General features: G+C 39.9%; 5 protein-coding genes across 8 annotated transcripts; 1 reads left to right on the top strand and 4 right to left on the bottom strand.

Moving 5' to 3' along the window:
* Window positions 1-377: 377 nt before the first annotated feature.
* LOC124485387 (gamma-crystallin M3-like) lies at window positions 378-1,248 on the bottom strand. The gene is made up of 3 exons (XM_047046974.1): window positions 1,179-1,248; window positions 833-1,075; window positions 378-695 (listed from the first exon to the last, which is right to left on the bottom strand). Exons 1-3 carry the CDS (start codon window positions 1,206-1,208, stop codon window positions 420-422), a joined length of 549 nt encoding a protein of 182 aa, XP_046902930.1. The 5' UTR covers window positions 1,209-1,248; the 3' UTR covers window positions 378-419.
* Window positions 1,249-4,440: 3,192 nt separating this feature from the next.
* LOC124485762 (gamma-crystallin M3-like) lies at window positions 4,441-10,848 on the bottom strand. Of its 3 annotated transcripts, XM_047047547.1 has the most exons (4): window positions 10,803-10,842; window positions 10,397-10,639; window positions 10,071-10,289; window positions 4,441-4,551 (listed from the first exon to the last, which is right to left on the bottom strand). In XM_047047547.1, exons 1-4 carry the CDS (start codon window positions 10,815-10,817, stop codon window positions 4,480-4,482), a joined length of 549 nt encoding a protein of 182 aa, XP_046903503.1. In that variant the 5' UTR covers window positions 10,818-10,842; the 3' UTR covers window positions 4,441-4,479. The 3 variants fall into 3 exon arrangements, with proteins under 3 accessions (XP_046903503.1, XP_046903502.1, XP_046903504.1); XM_047047546.1 differs by lacking the exons at window positions 10,071-10,289; window positions 10,397-10,639; window positions 10,803-10,842 and adding exons at window positions 5,062-5,304; window positions 5,467-5,540 and having other exon boundaries at window positions 4,441-4,770; XM_047047548.1 differs by lacking the exon at window positions 4,441-4,551 and having other exon boundaries at window positions 9,985-10,289; window positions 10,803-10,848.
* On the bottom strand, window positions 7,133-7,944 carry LOC124485764 (gamma-crystallin M3-like). The gene is made up of 3 exons (XM_047047549.1): window positions 7,891-7,944; window positions 7,556-7,798; window positions 7,133-7,470 (listed from the first exon to the last, which is right to left on the bottom strand). Exons 1-3 carry the CDS (start codon window positions 7,903-7,905, stop codon window positions 7,186-7,188), a joined length of 543 nt encoding a protein of 180 aa, XP_046903505.1. The 5' UTR covers window positions 7,906-7,944; the 3' UTR covers window positions 7,133-7,185.
* A 1,961-nt stretch (window positions 10,849-12,809) lies between the features above and the next one.
* LOC124485393 (gamma-crystallin M3-like) lies at window positions 12,810-15,874 on the bottom strand. Of its 2 annotated transcripts, none has more exons than XM_047046983.1 (3): window positions 13,743-13,839; window positions 13,281-13,529; window positions 12,810-13,194 (listed from the first exon to the last, which is right to left on the bottom strand). In XM_047046983.1, exons 1-3 carry the CDS (start codon window positions 13,749-13,751, stop codon window positions 12,922-12,924), a joined length of 531 nt encoding a protein of 176 aa, XP_046902939.1. In that variant the 5' UTR covers window positions 13,752-13,839; the 3' UTR covers window positions 12,810-12,921. The 2 variants fall into 2 exon arrangements, with proteins under 2 accessions (XP_046902939.1, XP_046902940.1); XM_047046984.1 differs by lacking the exon at window positions 13,743-13,839 and adding an exon at window positions 15,670-15,874 and having other exon boundaries at window positions 12,877-13,194.
* A 250-nt stretch (window positions 15,875-16,124) lies between these two features.
* Window positions 16,125-17,521, top strand: LOC124485395 (gamma-crystallin M2-like). The gene is made up of 3 exons (XM_047046985.1): window positions 16,125-16,221; window positions 16,471-16,713; window positions 17,139-17,521. Exons 1-3 carry the CDS (start codon window positions 16,213-16,215, stop codon window positions 17,412-17,414), a joined length of 528 nt encoding a protein of 175 aa, XP_046902941.1. The 5' UTR covers window positions 16,125-16,212; the 3' UTR covers window positions 17,415-17,521.
* Window positions 17,522-18,764: the final 1,243 nt, after the last annotated feature.

The raw sequence follows: 18,764 nt of genomic DNA, 5'->3' as shown, positions 1-18,764 counted from the left end.
GAAGCTTACACCCGTTACAAGTTTAATCATCATCCTGTTTACCGTTACATATTTTACTGACTTAACAGAATTACAGTATGTTTTTTTAGGGAATTGGAGAGCATTTTCTCACGTGGTTTTGCCCTTTAATTTGTAATATTTGATGTGTTTTGAATTGATACATTTTTTAACAATGTTTACAATAATGCTTTTAACAAGACATTTGTTGTCAATACTATGGATTATTATTAGATTTATACCTTGATTATTTTAAATTTAACCAATGATGATAAGGAAATTAGGTTATACTACTAATTGTGAGGATAAATAACTATGCCTTGAGAGATATTTATACAAACAATGAAGAAAAAGAACCCATAATATAGCACTCTCCAACCTTTTACATTGTCAATCACATTTTTATTTTCAAACGAAGATATCTAGCACATATCCATGATACGTCTCATGCTCATGAACCTCATACTGCTCATGCCCATCTCTCTGAAGTTTCTGTACTCTCCAGGCCTCGTGTACATCATCCTGCCTCTGAAGTTTGGCTGATCGTACATCAGCCAGTGGCCATCCATGACATTGCAGGACTGGCAGTCAGACATGCGGTGACGATCCATGATGGAGTCACAGTCGTCCATCAGCTCGTGCATCTGGCCTCCGAAGTTCTCCCTCTCGTAGATCCTCATCCTGAATGAGCCTCTGTGCTGTTAGATAGAATTGAAACATAATTCTTAATTTCCTCAAGTTCCTCTGGTCCAAAGGGGAAAAAGACACATGTTGTGTTAACTGTTGCAATGAGGCTATTTTATATGTGATTGTTGTTATTTTTCTTTCTTCCTACCATTGGGATCATGCGGCAAGATCTAACACCATCCATCATTCCCATCATGCGCTGATAGTCAGAGTACTCTCCCCTCCTTATGAAGTACTGGTTTCCCATGAAGTTGGGGCGGTCATAGACCATGAAGCAGCCACCCTCCACCCTGCAGGAGTGGCAGCGGCTCAGGTAGGAGGACATGTCAGGGCAGTCGCTCATGCACTCATAGGAGCGACCCTGGAAGTTCCTGTCCTCATAGAAGATGACCTAAAACAAATAAAGAATGTGAATATATTTTCAGGATTCATTCAACTATGTACATTTTTAAAATGTACACAGTACATTTTAAAAGTTTCACAACAACGCTTACCCTTCCCATATTCATGCTAGTGGTGGTCATTTTACTGAACTGCTGCTGTTGCTGCTGCTACTGCTGCACTGCTATCCTATTTGCTTTACCCCTAACTTTTATACCTGACCAATCCTAAAGAATCAGCGACCGCTGCATTGTGAAAAGCCCTGACCCAGCAACACACTATGGAAGCCTACTGTATAGCAAGCTGAAGTACCATGGTCAAATTTCCACATGACCGGGTCATTTGAAGATTTCAGACATTTCTTCAATGGCTTATGTAGAATAAAGCCTCAACAAAGGGATACACAGGACATAGACAATGTTGTATCCTGTACATGGGTGTTGCACAGTATTGTATTATGGGGAATGCATGTTACTGTCTGTGGGTGTGGTAGTAGTTGTACATCATTCCATCTAACTAATTCACATAGTTCTTAGCATTATTCTATCCAAGTTGGTAATCTTTTTACATGAAATGAGTCACTATGTAATTGTTTAATCTCTGATTTTAATCAATTTTCAGGTAATCTCATGTTTACCGTTAATGGCTATTTTGAATCTTTTCTATCCAGATGTAGTTTGTTAATAGTGTATAAGTCATAGTAAGTTATAATCAAAAGATTGCAAATGTCAATAAATATTATTCTTTTATTCCAAATAAAATCACAGGAAGGCAAACGGGTTCATAATGCATACTAGGTCAATAGAGTAGTTCATCACAATGTAGCCGGGTAGCTTTAGGACCCAGGAAGCTTGGCTGTTTTTCCGTTCTTGTGTTTTCGCAAACTCATTTGACCTTTTATGGCCTGAGTACGGTTCCAATCCAAATAACCCAAGTCACCAAAAATGCCTACAATTCCTGGATGTCTTACATCTAAATTGTGGCTGGTCCTCTGTATGCCGTAACAACAGTGACGGCTGTTTTCATGGCTTCTACAAGACCCCTGAAGGTGTCTGGTGGTATCTAAGAGAGACACAGACTGTCTCTCCACCTTCAAGAGAAGGCTCAAGACGCACTTGTTCCGGGAGTACAACGGTACTTAGGAATGGTTTGTTGAACCCAAAGCTAGTTTCCTCAAGGATCATAATGACTCTTGCTTAGACTGTTGCTCTTGTTGGTTAGTGGTAGCTGATTTAAACTGTTGTATTATATTTAATCCTATTTTTATTGCTTTCCTACAGGTACACTTGCACTTAGAGATTCATGTTGTGTATTGTAATTTGCTTAACTACATGCTCTTATGGTTTCTTCCCTTTAGCACTGATTTTTGGTTGTTCACAATGTGTACTTCTGTTTTTGGCTACCTGCAATGCTTTGGGGCTATCTTGTTGTTATTATCAATTACCTATGCACTTTGTAAAGCTCTCTCTTGGAAGTCGCTTTGGATAAAAGCGTCTGCTAAATGAATAAATGTAAATGTAAATCTGGTAACCATAACATGAGCATTCTTCAAGTCCTGAATGTTGTGAGGTCTAGCTGCCGTGTATTGGACTTGTCAATCCAGCATGTCATGAAGAGGTGTACATGGTCTGCAACAATGTTTAAGTAGGCGGCACATGTTATATTGACTCATGAATGGCACATGCCGAACCCAGGGTTTCCCAACAAAACATTGCCCAGTGCATCACACTCCCTCCACTGGCTTATTGTCTTCCCTCAGTGCATCCGGATGCTATCACTTCCCCAGGTTAATGGTGTACATGTACATGGCCATTCACATGATGTAAAAGAAAATGGACAATCGATCGTGGGCCCATTGCTAGTGCTTTCAACGGTGGACAGGGTCACTATTGGCACTCTGACCGATCTGTGGCTATGCAGCTCCGCACACAGCAGGTTGCAATTCATTCCATTTTCCTTTCCTTCCGTAATCAACATGAACATTTTCTGTGACTTGTGCCACAGTAGATCTTCTGTCAGTTTGGACCAGACGAGATAGCCTTTGTTGTTCTAGCGCACCAATGAGCCTTGGACGCCCAACACCCTGTCATGGATTTGTGTCTTGCCCCTCCTCCGACCACTGTCTGTGGCTACTCACCACTGCTGACTGCATACACCCCACAAGCCTTGCTGTTTCAGAGATGATTTGGCCCAGTCATCTGGCCTTAACAATGTGGCCCATGTCAAAGTCCCTCGTGTCAATACTGTTGACATGAGGGCTGTTTACTCCTGCCCATTTCTTCTGCCCCCAACACGATGACTGCGAGAACTGGTTGTTCCCTTACCATCTATTCTACCCAGAACTTGACATGTGCCCTTGTTTGGAGATAATAAACGTGATTCACTCCAGCGTGAGTGATCATAATGTTTTGGCTCATCAGTGAAATTACAAACCATTTGAGATTTCAAAGTAAAATTTTCCTTGATAGTGTAACCGGGTAACTCTAGGACTCAGGAGCTAGGTAACTCACAGCTGGCGCTCATTCCTTAATGAAGCCCGCCATCGTTTAAGTAGGAGTAGTACTCGAGGCAATTGTTTGCTGTTTTGGTAACCTAATGTTTTAGGCATCAGTTCCAAGGATTCAGCGGGATATTGATGGTGATCAAGTGAGTTGCGGGGTCTAAACGCAACAGCAGTCGGTATGTTTTGATCGTAAATTATTAATTTGTAAATACTGCTGCTATTGTATTACTAATACATGTATCTTCTACTACAGGTGTTTAGTGCCTGCCACAGTTTTTCCTACATGTTGGTTTATGTTTTGTTTTCAAGTTGTTTTGTTTGAGGAGTGGTTTGATGTGCTTACCTTGTGTGCTTTGGTCGTGTTGGCTTGCCGTGAATTATTTTTACAATGCCTATCATGAATACCGTTTTATTTTACTATTGTGTGTAAAATAAAACTTTGCATATTTTTGATACCACCGCCTCTGTCACGGTTCATTTGATTGGACAGGACATGAATAGGGAGCCTAGCCTCAAGTTACAGTATTCTCGACTGAGTGTCTCTCACCCCATTTGTGAGAGTGACGTAGTCGGAAGCACCCCGCCACAATAGTAATGATGGAAGCAAGTCAAGTAAACAACCGGACAGGACTGCAGTATTTGGTCACTATTGCAGGAGTGTTTGGAACTAACCTCTGGTGATTTCGAGACTTTCAGTGCAGATGATACCTTTGGTCTGCAATTATGTAATTTTCTGTTAATTTAAATCAGGAGGACCTGGGTTTTTATCCAGTCATTCTCAACAATAAAAGTAATCTGTATGCTGTACATTACAGGGGTTGGGATGGGCAATATACATATTCAGCTTCTACAATATACACAGAGACATTTCGTGCAGAGTAACTGATTTTATTCAGAGTTCTCTGCTTTATTTAATAGTAAGAGCCCATAATTGGCCTCATGCTCATGAACCTCATGCCTCCCATTCCCATGCCCATGCCCATCTCTCTGAAGCTCTTGTACTCTCCAGGCCTCATGTACATCATCCTGCCTCTGTAGTAGGGATGCTCGTACATCAGCCAGTGGCCCTCCATGACGTTGCAGGACTGGCAGTCAGACATATGGTGACGATTCATGATGGAGTCACATTCGTCCATCAGCTCCATCATCTGGCCTCCAAAGTTCTCCCTCTCGTGGATCCTCATCTTGTAGGACCCTTTGTGCTGTAGAATAATATGTGAATCATTACATTTACATGACGCTCTTCTCCAGAGTGAATTACAGTAAGTAAGTCAAGGAGTAAGTACAGGGACATTCCCCCGAGGCAAGTAGGGTGAAGTGCCTTGCCCAAGGACACAACGTCATTTGGCACAGCGGGGAATCGATCCAGCAACCTTCTGATTACTACCCCGACTCCTTCACCACTCAGCCATTTGACTCCTGAATCATTTTAAAATGATCTCCGTGTCCCATCTTTCAAGGTTTACATTATAAAACAACCTTTATAGGCTTACCATAGGGATCATGCGGCAAGACCTGATGCAGTCGCTCATTCCCATCATACGCATGTAGTCAGAGTACTCTCCCTTCCTCATAAAGTGCTGGTTTCCCATGTAGTTGGGGCGATCGTAGATCATGAAGCAGCCACTTTCCACCCTGCAGGAGTGGCAGCGACTCAAGTAGGTGGACATGTCGGAACAGTCATTGCTGCACTCATAGGAGCGTCCTTGGAAATTCCTGTTCTCATAGAAGATGATCTGAAATTGAATAGAATTAATATTAATTAAATAATAGCAGAACTTTACTCAATTTCAAACACAAGTACTAGCCACATTCGGTTAGTGTTCTAGTTTTGTTCTAAGTTGTTTATATTACATACTATGATATTTAAAAACAATTGTAACTTTGACAATAATCACCTTGCTCTTCATGTTCTGGCCAGAAGTGGTCATTTTGGTTCACTGTTACAGCTAAAGCTCCTGAACTGGCTCCCTACCTGGTTTAACCCCTTCTTTTTATACCTGTCAAAATCTAAAGAATCTGTGTCCCCATTGTGTAAAAATCGGAGTCAGCAAAATGCGGTAGAGGCCTACTGGGGGGTCAGGTTATGGACAGATGTGCTGCGGACTGCTCTCCTCAGGTTTTTGAAAAGCTGGTGCGTTTCAACAAAGTTATCTAATTAGAGAATTGTAAAGCAACTGTTTACTATAAAATAATAATCCACTTGAAATGGTTATCTCTTCATGTTCCTCATCATCACAAATGTTGTGAATTGAATGTGTAATTACTGCACCATTTGGTGTTTGGAACTGTTTGGCAATACATTTTGTCTTCAATACATTCAAATCCAATCTGAATTCATGGTAAACTTGGCTATACTTTTACTAAATCAGTTTTGTACTTTCACACCATATTTAATGCAGAATATAATATTTACTGTAATTCGCACAAACCTTTTTACAGCATTTGATATGGATCCAAGTGTTCATACTGATGGCCATGAAAAATAACCTTGCCTAACTTTGTCACACTCTGTGAAAGTAGATGATTGTGTAGATGATGATTCTAATCTGATTTGGTGCTTTTGAGTCTTCATAATCATATCAAAAGAATGTCCTCATGATGTATAGGCAAAGGACTGTCGGCCTGAAATTTCCATGCAAACCATCCACTGTTTGAAACACATCTATAATAGTTCATCAAATGTAGGTACTCAACTTACTGGAACTTAAAAAGAATAAATATATGTATACAACTTTGCATTTTATGCTAAAAAGGGTCAATTGAAACAACAAATTCATAATTTTACTTATTGTGGCATTTACTCTGTATTAATCAAGATATTCTTCTGTATCATTGAAGGTTGAAAGTGATTGATCATGCTTCAAAGTGTTTTGTCATAGCAGGAGTCTTTATTTAAAGAGCTCTAACTGGTACAATTCAACATACATTTTATCAAATTTCCAGTATGTGGCATGTAACTTTCATTTTCCATCAGTTATTTGATCATAAACATGATTATTTGATGATTTCACCAACCGTCTCTGGAAAAGGGGGGGGGATCTCCCACTGAATTGCTAATCCCAAGGGTTCTTCCATTTTTTCTCTAGTGAGTTTTTCTGGAAGTTTTTCCTTGTCTTCCTTGAGGGTTTTGGTTGGTTGTAGGGCAGTTCTATGGGCGTATGCAAAGCCCTCTGTGACATTGCTTATAAAAAAAATATAGATTTGACGATTATACTGTGGATTATTAGTGATTAAATTGTAATGTTACGGGAAGTGGCATGTTTGTATTATTTACTGAGTGGTAATGTAGCATACAATATGGGCCTTTGGTATTATATCCAGAATTGTTTTGGTATTACAGGAATTTGTGTTGAAATGTTCTAATGTTTCAGGTTCTTGACGATTTGATATTACTGGAGACCCTGGCACCCAGATTTAAATGGCAAAGAAGGACATTATAAGACAATCATGGGGTGTTATGATGGGGATCAATCAATCCATTGTGAACGCATTATTGCTGGTATAGAACTTGTGCTTCCAGCATGTTCATTGGAGAAACAACAAATATTCCAGTGCAGATTTGAGAAAACGTCAATTTATTAAAATGTTATGCTTGAGGTTGTCAGACATTGAATTCAAATGTTTTGCATGGAGTCCATGATACGCCTCATGCTCATGAACCTTGTACCTCCCATTCCCATATTCCTGAAGCTCTTGTATTCTCCAGGCCTCATGTACATCTGCCTGCCTCTGTAGTTAGGCTGCTCGTACATCAGCCAGTGGCCATCCATGACGTTGCAGGACTGGCAGTCAGACATGCGGTAACGATCCATGATGTTGTCACAATCATCCATCAGCTCCATCATCTGACCTCCGAAATTCTCCCTCTCGTAGATTTTCATCCTGTAGTTTCCTCTATGCTGTTAGAAAAATACATATATATGTTACACAAGTCCACAATGCAATTTGTATGAGAGTTTACTGTATACATAGTTTTGATTGTACCATGGGGATATGACGAAAGGATCTGATGCAGTCTTTCATTCCCATCATGCTCATATAGTCAGAGTACTCTCCCCTCCTCATGAAGTACTGGTTTCCCATGTAGTTGGGGCGGTCATAGACCATGAAGGAACCACTCTCCACCCTGCAGGAGTGGCAGCGGCTCAGGTAGGAGGACATGTCAGAACAATCGCTGCTGGTCTCATAGGAACGACCCTGGAAGTTCCTGTCCTCATAAAAGATAATCTGAAAGCACAAAAAAAACATTACAAAATAGATATTTTACAATTCATAAAAACTAGAATGGCGACATCAAACCAGACTGCCACAATGCTCACCTTGTCCATGGTCATTTTGATGGTGATTGTTTCTAAAAGCTGTGCTGCAGCCAAACTGATGTTCTGTCTGTTTTAACTCTTACTTTTATAACTGACCAAACCGAAAGAATCTGCATCCCCTCTATTGTGTAAACCCCTGACCCAGCAACATGGTACTGGCCTTTACAGCATTGAACGCCCTTCATCACATTTCCATGTGACTAGACCCCTAGAAGATTTTAGAATGTTTTTTTTCATTTAGAAGTCAGTACAACGCAGCTATTAGAATGTTTATACAAGGACCCGTTTGACATATGTTGAGGATGGATGTTTTATTACATTGTCAGGGAACATACAGTATTATACACGTCTCCCTGTGTTGTACTACTATACGTATAATCCAAATAGAACCCAGTTGTCAATAGTACATGGTTAATAGTGTTGAGGGTAAAATTGTAACTTGTGTTTTGGAAGTTATTCTTCATTGTCAAAAGAATGCATGCCATAAGGGATGATACTACAGTAGGCCTACTGAAAATATCTCAGACAGAGGCTGATAAAAAATGTTTACAGAAGCATAGCCATATATAACAGTATAACACATCCATATGATCAAGGATATTAAACAAAATGGCCATTGTACAGGAATATTTAAAATGTTGACTTTTTTCTGCAATAAAAAATGTACATTTTATTTGTGCTGCATTACTAAACAAGTTAAACACCTACCAGGTTGAGAAGTGATCCAGATGGTTAATTTTTATTTGATTGATTTTCTCCCTCCAGTTAAAGAACAGTTTCTTGTGATGTGATCAGGTCAGGACAGTAACTTATCTTATACTTCTCAGCCTAGACTACTTGTTGACATGCTGTGAGCATTTAAGAATCACATGAACTTTAAAACATAGTTACGTAAACTTTATTGACAATGTGGAATTCAGAAAAGGCACAAACACGTCAGTGATATCCATGATACATCTCATGCTCATGAACTTCATGAACATAAGGTTGTCCTGAAAACCCACAAAGCTTTTGTAACATCAATAGTGCCGTGGTCAAAAGTCTTTCGCTAATGGTGGACATGATGGAGGATGACGGAGGACAACATACTTAACATTGACAAGGCTATGCTAATCAAGCAAGTAGTGGCTCATAATCCTCCCTATGTATAAATAAAGTCCCTTGCCTTGCTTTGTGGCACAAGCACAGAGTAGGCAGGGTTATTGGGTCAAGGATTTACCAGAATCTCAATTTCGTACTCCAGCGGACTCAAAGGTTTCCAATTAAGTAATTCAAATAGTATTCAACAACGTACACAACTTATTAATAATATTTACAATGCAATGCTTTGCCACTCTTCATGTACAATATCTAAATAAAAAGGCTTTCCTCACATAACTACACACCAGTGATTCCTTAAATGAATAATTTGACAAAATTAGATTGACTAGGTTAGCTAGCAAATAAAGAAAATGTTAATTTTGATTACAGGGCAGGGGGCCCCGAAGACCAGGATTGGGAACTACATCTCTTTATCCCCACAATAACGTCACTCATAGATGTGTTCAAAATATCACCTTTTTGTCTGTAAGATTTTATCTATATACAAACAGAACCTAATTAACATAGTCTTATACCTTAACACAGAGGTCTTCAAACCTGGTCCTCAGGGAATGCCTGTCCTGCACGTTTGAGATGTTTCCCTGCTCTAACACACCTGATTCAAATGAATGGATGGTTATCTAGTTAGGCAGAAGCCTGTTAACGACCATTCATTTGAATCAGGTGTGTTGGAGCAGGGAAACATCTTAAACGTGCAGGACAGGTGGTCGCTGAGGACCAGGGTTGAAGACCTCTGCCTTAACAGAATATGTGTGTTCACACCAGTGGATAAAGGCATGGCTGAGATATTATCATCAGAGGCGAAAAAATAGCAGTCTACTAATACCCATAATTCCTATGTACTACAATATTGTTGCAAAAAATACTAAGTGTAGGCCTACTGTTAAGGTAAGAATTTCAAACTTATTTGCCCTTAGTAGTCATATCAGAACTAAACTTCAGCATAAGAATAACCAGACAGACACTCCACTGGATTTTCAAAACAGCCTTTTAATCAATATATATTATGAATTAAAATGTTGTTACATAGAATCCATGATACGTCTCATGCTCATGAACTTCATATTGTTCATGCCCATCTCTCTGAAGCTCTTGTACTCTCCAGGCCTCATGTACATCATCCTGCCTCTGAAGTGGGGCTGCTCATACATCAGCCAGTGGCCATCCATGACGTTGCAGGACTGGCAGTCAGACATGCGGTGACGATCCATGATGGAGTCACAGTCGTCCATCAGCTCCATCATCTGGCCTCCGAAGTTCTCCCTCTCGTAGATCCTCATCCTGTAGTTTCCTCTGTACTGTAACATGCAGACATTGATCAGATAAAACAGTAGCCATTCTTCAATGGTAAAGGTGAACTTTTTGACTTGAGAGTTCCTCTTCAGTGTTGGCACTGTCGGCTTACCATGGGGATCATACGGCTGGACCTGATGCATTCGTTCATTCCCATCATGCTCATGTAGTCAGAGTACTCTCCCCTCCTCATCAAGTACTGGTTTCCCATGAAGTTGGGGCGGTCATAGACCATGAAGGAACCATTCTCCACCCTGCAGGAGTGGCAACGACTGAGGTGGGAGGTCAGCTCAGGACAGTCGCTGCTGGTCTCATAGGAACGACCCTGGAAGTTCCTGTCCTCGTAGAAAATGATCTACAGTGGAAAGCAAATATTTAGATAAAATCAAAACAAAATCACACCACAAACTTTCTTTACGATATGGATTTTAGCTATAATAAACATACATAACAAATCAAGCAATATACTTCAACAAGTGCAGATGAAAACATAGACATAGTTGTACTAGAGTGCCTACCCTGCCCATGGTCATATTGGTGGTTGTCAGGACGGCGCTGTGGCTACACTGATGCCATTTCTGTATTAACCTCTTACTTTTATACCTGACCAATGCCATCGAGTGAGTGAGCTGCTATTGTGTAAACCCCTGACCCAGCAACATGACATTGAAGCCTACCGAGCAGTGGGGACATTACTGGGGTAATTATCTGTCTCTATGCATCTCTGTTGCAGATGCATGTGTCTATATTGTTTCCTTGCATAAAGAATTAACAGAAGCTTCTAAATATACTGTACTGTGCCGATAACAAAGTTGTTTATACAGTACAGGTCAATGCATTGTGAGTATAATGAATTATTGTGAATGTTTTATACATATTCTACATTGAGATCAATTTAAATGCTGGATGATGAACTATACATACTGTAAAAGCATTAGCGTTCCTTTTTGGGATTTTGATTGTTTGAGTTAGCCACTAGCTGCTTTGAAGATCCAATTGCTAAATATTGTACATTTATCACTGTTAAATGATATAAATGTCATGCTTTAAATCCATGTGTTTCTGAATAATTAATGTTTTAAAGAAGAGGTGGAATGAACGGTATCAGAATTGATCAATCTAATAAGGCTTTCTAATCTTTGTGAATCCAAGTATCCTCAGACCTATACTTGTACAATAGACTGTTATGGGCACTTAGACTTGAACATCATGTACCATAACACCTGTTAGAAATGTTTGTAAGCTGTGGAATACAACATATTATCATTGATACATTTATTCAGACACCTGCAAGTATTGTGCAGTACTGTGAAAAGTCCAAGTCAACAACAAACAATCTTGTTTATATACTGTATATCTGTATTTCTGCAACTTTGAGAAAAGGTTTATTTCGTTTTTTCAATTAATAATTTCTTAAGTAGTTTTGCACAACACTGTGTAACCAGACCAGACTCAGGATCCAAGTGCAGAGGGTTTATTGTAGAACAGGGTAGTCCACGAACAGGCAGAGGTCTATATACAGGCAAACAAGGAAATATAGGCAATCCAAAATCGAAACCAGGAGACAGGCAAATAGCCAAAGCACAGAGCGGCCAAAACTACATAGAACAAGGCTCCGACAGACTGTTTAAGAAAAGACAAAGAAACTAGGAAACACTGGGGTTTGAATAGCAAACTTAAAGGGGTCAAACAAGCAACAGGTGAAATCAATTAACCCAAAACTCAGGGGAAGCAGAGCGCAGCCTCCTTGTAGGTTGTTCCGAGTACATAGACGTGACAGTATGTATAAATAATTAGTTATGATTGTTAACATCATTGTCCTTTAGTGCTTGTTCTGACTTGAAATACTTTTTGAGGGAATATTTTTCTTCACAAGGATCCAAAACACCTTGATGAAATCATTTAGCATACCTTTCATACTTTAAAGTGCAATCTGGTGTGTTTCTTTTTAAATGAAAAGCTAAAATATTTTGTATTTTTTCTGACATTACCATACCCTACAACACACACACTCACATGCACAAACTTGTGTTAAGTTGTTGCAGAGATATATAGAATGTTATTTTTTGTTTTGTAAACTTATTTAACTAAGTGTGGATGTTTATTGATGCCCAGATTGGAGTAAGGTATATAGAGTAAGGTATGAAACATTGTGCTGTCCTCAAAAAGCTTTAACACAAGAAAAAATAAATCCCCCTTAGTATTGAATTATTTCTTGAGACTGAACCCTTTGATCACAATTACAATCATTTTATATTTTCCTTCCATAGTTGGCTGGGAATACTTGATCATTAAACATTTGCTTTGCTGTTTTAGTGAAAATGCTTGAAACGATATAACTTTTAATTAACACCACACATTTTTGTGAATGTGACAATTTGACCGATCAAGTCTCAATTTGATCTTTCATCTGTCATCAAGGTACCCTGGTCTAAATGTCCATTCGAATGACTTAAGAATTAAATAATTTAAATAACTCAAGAACCATTCCAGTGATCTTTTTGCAGGCTCCCCCTTATCACAAGTTTCATCAACACGTAAACTTCAAAACACTTGCTTATGGATTAAACAAATGGTTCTCAGATGTAAAAGACAAAAGCATATTTATTGTTATTAGGTAGAGGTTGGTTCATGGTTCTAACATGATTCCATGATACGTCTCATGGAGCCAGTTCTTATGTCCATGCCCATCTCCCTCATGCTTCTGTAGTCTCCAGGGCTCAGGTACATCTGCCTGCCTCTGTACTGAGGCTGCTCATACATCAGCCAGTGTCCATCCATGACCTTGCAGGATTGGCAGTCGTTCATACGGAAGCGTTCCTGGATGAATTCACAGTCGTCCATCAGCTCATGCATCTGACCAGAGAAATTTTCCCTCTCGTAGATCCTCATCCTGAAGACTCCCTTGTGCTGTTACAAAGAATATATTTTGGGTCAATACAAACAGAGAGACATGTGAGCTTGTGAACTAGACACATCTGAAAAAGCTCTGTTACCATAGGGATCATGTGGCAGGATCTGATGCAGTCGCTTCTATTCATTCCCATTAGACGCTGGTTGTCTGGGTATTCACCCCTTCTCACCAACATCTGTTGGCCCATATAATTGGGCCTCTCATAGACCATGAAGCAGCCACTCTCCACCCTGCAGGAGCTGCAGCGACTCAGGTATGAGGACATGTCAGGGCAGTCGCTGCTGGCCTCATAGGAGCGACCCTGGAAGTTCTTGTCCTCGTAGAAGGTGATCTAAGACATGTTTTCAAAAGGTTAAACTTTAAGTAAGAAAATCATTGAATAGTCTGTCGTAAACATATGAGGTAAAAAAAATATGCACTGATCTTAGTGTTTTAAGCACAAACGTGATTTTTTTTTTTTTTTTAGATATCTGTTATTATACATAACATACACATTTAATATAAGAAAAAGATCATAAAAGAGAATAACAAAGAGTTATCCTACCCTGCCCATTGTGATTCTCTCCTAAGTCTGATAACACTGGTACTTTACCCACTTACTCTCACTTTTATACTCAACTTGATAGCTAATTGACCTAACCTTTTGTTTTGGATGCCTTACTCAGCAACCTAGCAGATAGCTACAGTGTTTGTGAAATCATTATGTAAATGCTTATTATTCCAGATTGTATGCATCTGGGACAGTGCCAATTGCAGCTCCCAACAATCAGAAGTGCATGGCACCAGCATGTATCAACTCAGACTATTTTGTCACCTGTTAGCATGGATGGGCTATATTCATTAATTATATAGTGTATGATATAGTATAATTCACAATACTGTAGTAAATCCATTGATGGTGAAATGATTTTTGGCAGTGACTGGTTAAGTGTAGTGCAATATGTACACTAACTAAATACTGCATAGTCATAATTAACCACCATAAAACTGCACAATCAATTACTCAATATTAAACAATGGTGCAACTGATGAAGAACTTTTTCAGTTGGTGCAACAGGCGTTAGATATGGGCCTAAGACCGTTCTTAACTAAGACTGACTTAGGACTTATGACAGTCTTAGCAAAGACTAGTTGGTGCAACCCACTCTGGAGGTGGTGCTGTCATAAGTCCTAAGTCAGTCTTAGTTAAGAACGGTCTTAGGCCCATATCTAACGCCTGTTGCACCAACTGAATTTACGACCAGTCTTAACTAAGACTGGTGGTAACATGCGCGTTCATGAAAGTGCCCGTGGAATTCTAGAATGGAACGTGCGTTGCCATGATACCCATACATTTTTACCATGATGATACCAGGGATGCCAGAGTTAGGCAAACGCTGCTTGACAGCGATTGCCTCGGCCTCGTTAGGCAAGTTGACATAATGCGGTAGGCGGCGAATCAGTGCCAGCGAGACCCTACGAATAACTCTACGAGCTGTAGATTTATGCACGCCGATCATGTCCCCCACGGTGTTTTTAAATGCACCGTTTGCATAAAACCTCAGTGCAATTAAAAACTGTAACGTTGGCGTCAGGGCAGCATTTCGGTCTGCCTGAAAGCGCAAATCGTCGGACAGTTCGTCCACTAGAGAAAAAATCTCAACCCTACTGAAACGAAACCTCTGAAATAACTCCTCATCATTGTACATATCCAGCGGGTTAGTTCTGTCTCGCACTACTCTCTCACGTCTTAAAGCGCGTTCATTATACAATCTATAAATTAGACGCGCCATTGTTATCGGCTACTTGTTGTTTTAGCTGCACTCAACGGTTTTGTGAAAATTACTATAGAAACCAACACAGAAAACGTTCTGTTTTAACATAAGTCTCCTCTCCACAGGGCGTAACATTTAGGACTAGACTTAGGGAAAAAGCAGCTTAAGTCAGCGTGGTGCAACAGGCACAACATCATTTTAGACATAGAACGTTGAGTTACGCCAGTCTTAGCTTAAGACTGGTCCTAAATCGTGTTGGTGCAACCCGCTCCTGTTCCTCACTCAAAATTGTCCTTCTCAACTTTTTAAAAAAAGAAAAGAAAAAGGTGCAGTGGTCTCAGATTTTTTTTTACAGAGCTGTATGTTTGCTATGATCTTCTAGTTCTGGACACACTAAAGCTAAATAATTTATTTTCAGACCACAGTGAGGTTGAATATACGTACGAATATACGTACGTATATCATACGATAACTTATGTAGCCATGTAACAGTCTGGCATGGAACCAGAATAAATGTATTTGTGCATACTGCACAAATAGAAATCCTGAAGCCACAATTTAGGATATACACATGTACTGTGTATTTAATACTTCACAGTTTGTTTTTGTACTGGGATTGTTGATTCAATTGTTTTGGGAAAAAAAACATTATTTCCCATCAAATACATTTTTATACAGACTAGGCTTTCACTAAACAACCCTCCAAAGTTTACTCACCAACAGTAGAATCTACCGTCATCATTAAACACCTGGATACAACAAAATTCGCAATTAACTTCTGAACATGCTTAGCGTCCTTGTAGTATCACATCAGAACCAAGCAGGCACTGACAAACTACTGATGGGAAAAGCTGATTACATTATACTCTTCAATTGCAAAGATAGACAAGACAAATGTCTACAATGGCCATACAAGGAAGATGCACACAAACAAAACCCCCCAAAAATCATTGGTCCCAAACACAAGACATCAAACAAACAAATAAAGATTCCTTGCATGCAGAGTTTGAATGGAAATATTGCATTTAGGGTGTCTTTGGGGGAGTTGGCCTTTATAACTTTCACTTCACAGTTCTGACAATTCTTTGATACAGAGCCATTACATTGGGACAAAGGGAAATCAAACTTGAATACACCATTTAACTGATATGCAAATTAGACTAATTTGGTTAACAATAGCTTTCCTTTGTCGGCACATTCTGCATTTCGATATAAACCTAAGCTGGACTGCTGTTGGGTGGGAGGTGAGCAATAACAAAAATGGGGAAGGTAAGAAGTCGTGTTGAATTAATTGTTTAATTATATACAAATGATGTACTTTGAAAGCAAACACAGAGTAAGCTTTTCCAGTAATCTACGGATGTGAAACCTGAACTTCATGTATTCATGTTTGTATGTCTGTCTGTATATTTGTATGAGAATAGCGCCATTCACTCATTATTATTGTTCCTCTTGAAGTGGGCACATTAAGAACTGTATGGCTGGCAGTTTACCAGACTCCGTTTCCCTTCTTGACAGATTGTGTTCTTTGAGGATAAGAATTTCCAAGGTCGCTGCTATGAGTGCAGGAGCGATTGCCTTGATCTACACTCCTACTTCAGCCGCTGTAACTCTATCAGGGTGGAGAGTGGCTGCTGGGTGCTGTACGAGCGCTCCAACTATGGGGGCTACCAGTACATTCTGAACCCTGGAGAGTACCCGGACCACCAGCAGTGGATGGGCTTCAATGACAGCATCAAATCATGCCGCTCAATTAAAAACGTGAGCCCATCAACAATACAAAACCTTGTCAAGCCTTGTCAGACTGAGGCAATGTAGTTTGATGACACTACAGTATATTACATGAGAAATGATGGGATAATGGCTTTTCAGAAATTGGATGTAAATGTTTGACCAGATTTGAATGCAGGGCAGTGCTCAACTCAAAGGGAATGCCACAGGGTGCACCAACCAGGCATTAATCAGTCAAAAGCCAACGCACAAAAAGAAGAGATGAAAGGCTCATGTTTTGGCAGGAGTTTACCTCACATCCATGAGAAACCAGGAAAACAGCCAATAATCTCATTACTGTGGCATCCAGAAGTCCTGAATTGTTTTAGGCCCTATTGCATAAACTGACCAAAAATATAAACATGACCAATAGAATGATCATTCTAACGTACAAGTCTGCGTGTTTGTATTTCAAGGTCTATGGAAATTCCTGGAAGATCCGATTCTACGACAAACAGGATTTCGGAGGCCAGATGGCCGAGTGGAGTGAGGACTGCCCATCTTTCACTGATACCTTCAAGTTCCATGAGTTTCACTCCTGTGTGGTGATGGATGGTGCCTGGGCCCTGTATGAGCAGCCCAGCTACCACGGTCGCCAGTACTTCCTGCAGCGCGGGGAGTACCAGAACTACTCTGACTGGGGTGCCAACTCCCCTGTTGTGGGGTCTTTCCGCAGGATCACTGAGTTTTAGAGCCCTCTGCCACCCCCCCCCCCCCCATCCTCTTCCTGCCCAGTAGAAGTGTGGCCCCCTTGGACACTGACCACCGAGTCCATCAATAAAAACTATTGTCTGATACACACCATTGTTGTAGGATTTTTCACTTTGACTATCCTGTCAAAGGATAGTCAAAGGATTACACCTGACATATTTGTATCAATAGATTCAACACAAGCAGGTCATAAGATATGTGAGCCGACGTCTACATTACATGCACAGAAAAGAGAACCATATCACATGCTGTCTTGTCCTCACAACAGTATAGTTTTGCAAGTACTGTATCTCAAAGCCTACCAGCACGTGTGGTTGGAGTTATCCTGGTCCTACATTCATTTGGTTTTGGCATATACCAGTCTGGAGCCGGGATAATGCTTGCACAAACAAAGGAACAAACGCCATTAAAATTGCGTCACAGTCAATATGAACTATATGAACAGATTACAGAGGCATAACAGACTTGCTACTGAATGATTAGATAAAGATTAAGTAAACTGGATGAGTTTAATAATGGATTAATGAGTATCCCTAACAGGGCCCAAACCAAGTCAAAGAGAATTGGTCAAAGTGCTTTCCAGGGTATTGTAAGTGCGAGGGTTTGTTTATTTCTCAACATTAGTTACTAAAAATAGGATTTTTTATTAACTGGTTTCTGCATATTTGAAGCCAACTCGTATTTGTATCGGCACATTCGTTTTGGAATGAACTTTTGGTTACAGATGTACCAGTTGTGATGAAGACTGGCATGCTGTTAGTTAAAAGTATGTTAGCTATAAAAGCAAACCATTAGCTAGCAGTTGAGATTAGTGTAATTGTTGCAAAAAAGGGGTCACACATAGACTTTACAAGCATGTATTATTTGACAGATGTGTGGTTTCACATAGATTGTTGTATAGGAATATGAGAACCATGGCAGTCCTTTAACCAAAAGTATGCTGGATCGGTTTGACCAGCGCATAATACCAACCTTCATGTAGCTGTCTGTGGTACAGTTTTTCAGTGTTTGGTTTACAGAAGTGCCAGTTTTACGTAATGACTCAATATGTATTGACCATCAGAACAATTGTACACAGTCAGTGTCTGTGTGAACTGGACAACATATCAATAATATTGATCAATCATTTTTAACACAATGAATCATCTACGATTTGGCGTTTTATTGAAATCATCTTTCCATCCACAAATTCATGCATCAAAATGAACCCCCCGTTTTAGCCAACTGGCAGAGTGTGGACTAGGATAGAGGGTGGGGCTTGAGAGTTTGAATACATCTCTCTGTTCCACAACAGATGTTAAGGGTTTACGCAACGTAGCCCTGTGGCCAGA

This window comes from Hypomesus transpacificus, chromosome 23, assembly GCF_021917145.1.
Source record: "Hypomesus transpacificus isolate Combined female chromosome 23, fHypTra1, whole genome shotgun sequence".
In the NCBI taxonomy this organism is placed as follows: domain Eukaryota; kingdom Metazoa; phylum Chordata; class Actinopteri; order Osmeriformes; family Osmeridae; genus Hypomesus; species Hypomesus transpacificus.
This window is presented reverse-complemented; position numbering and strand designations above follow the sequence as displayed.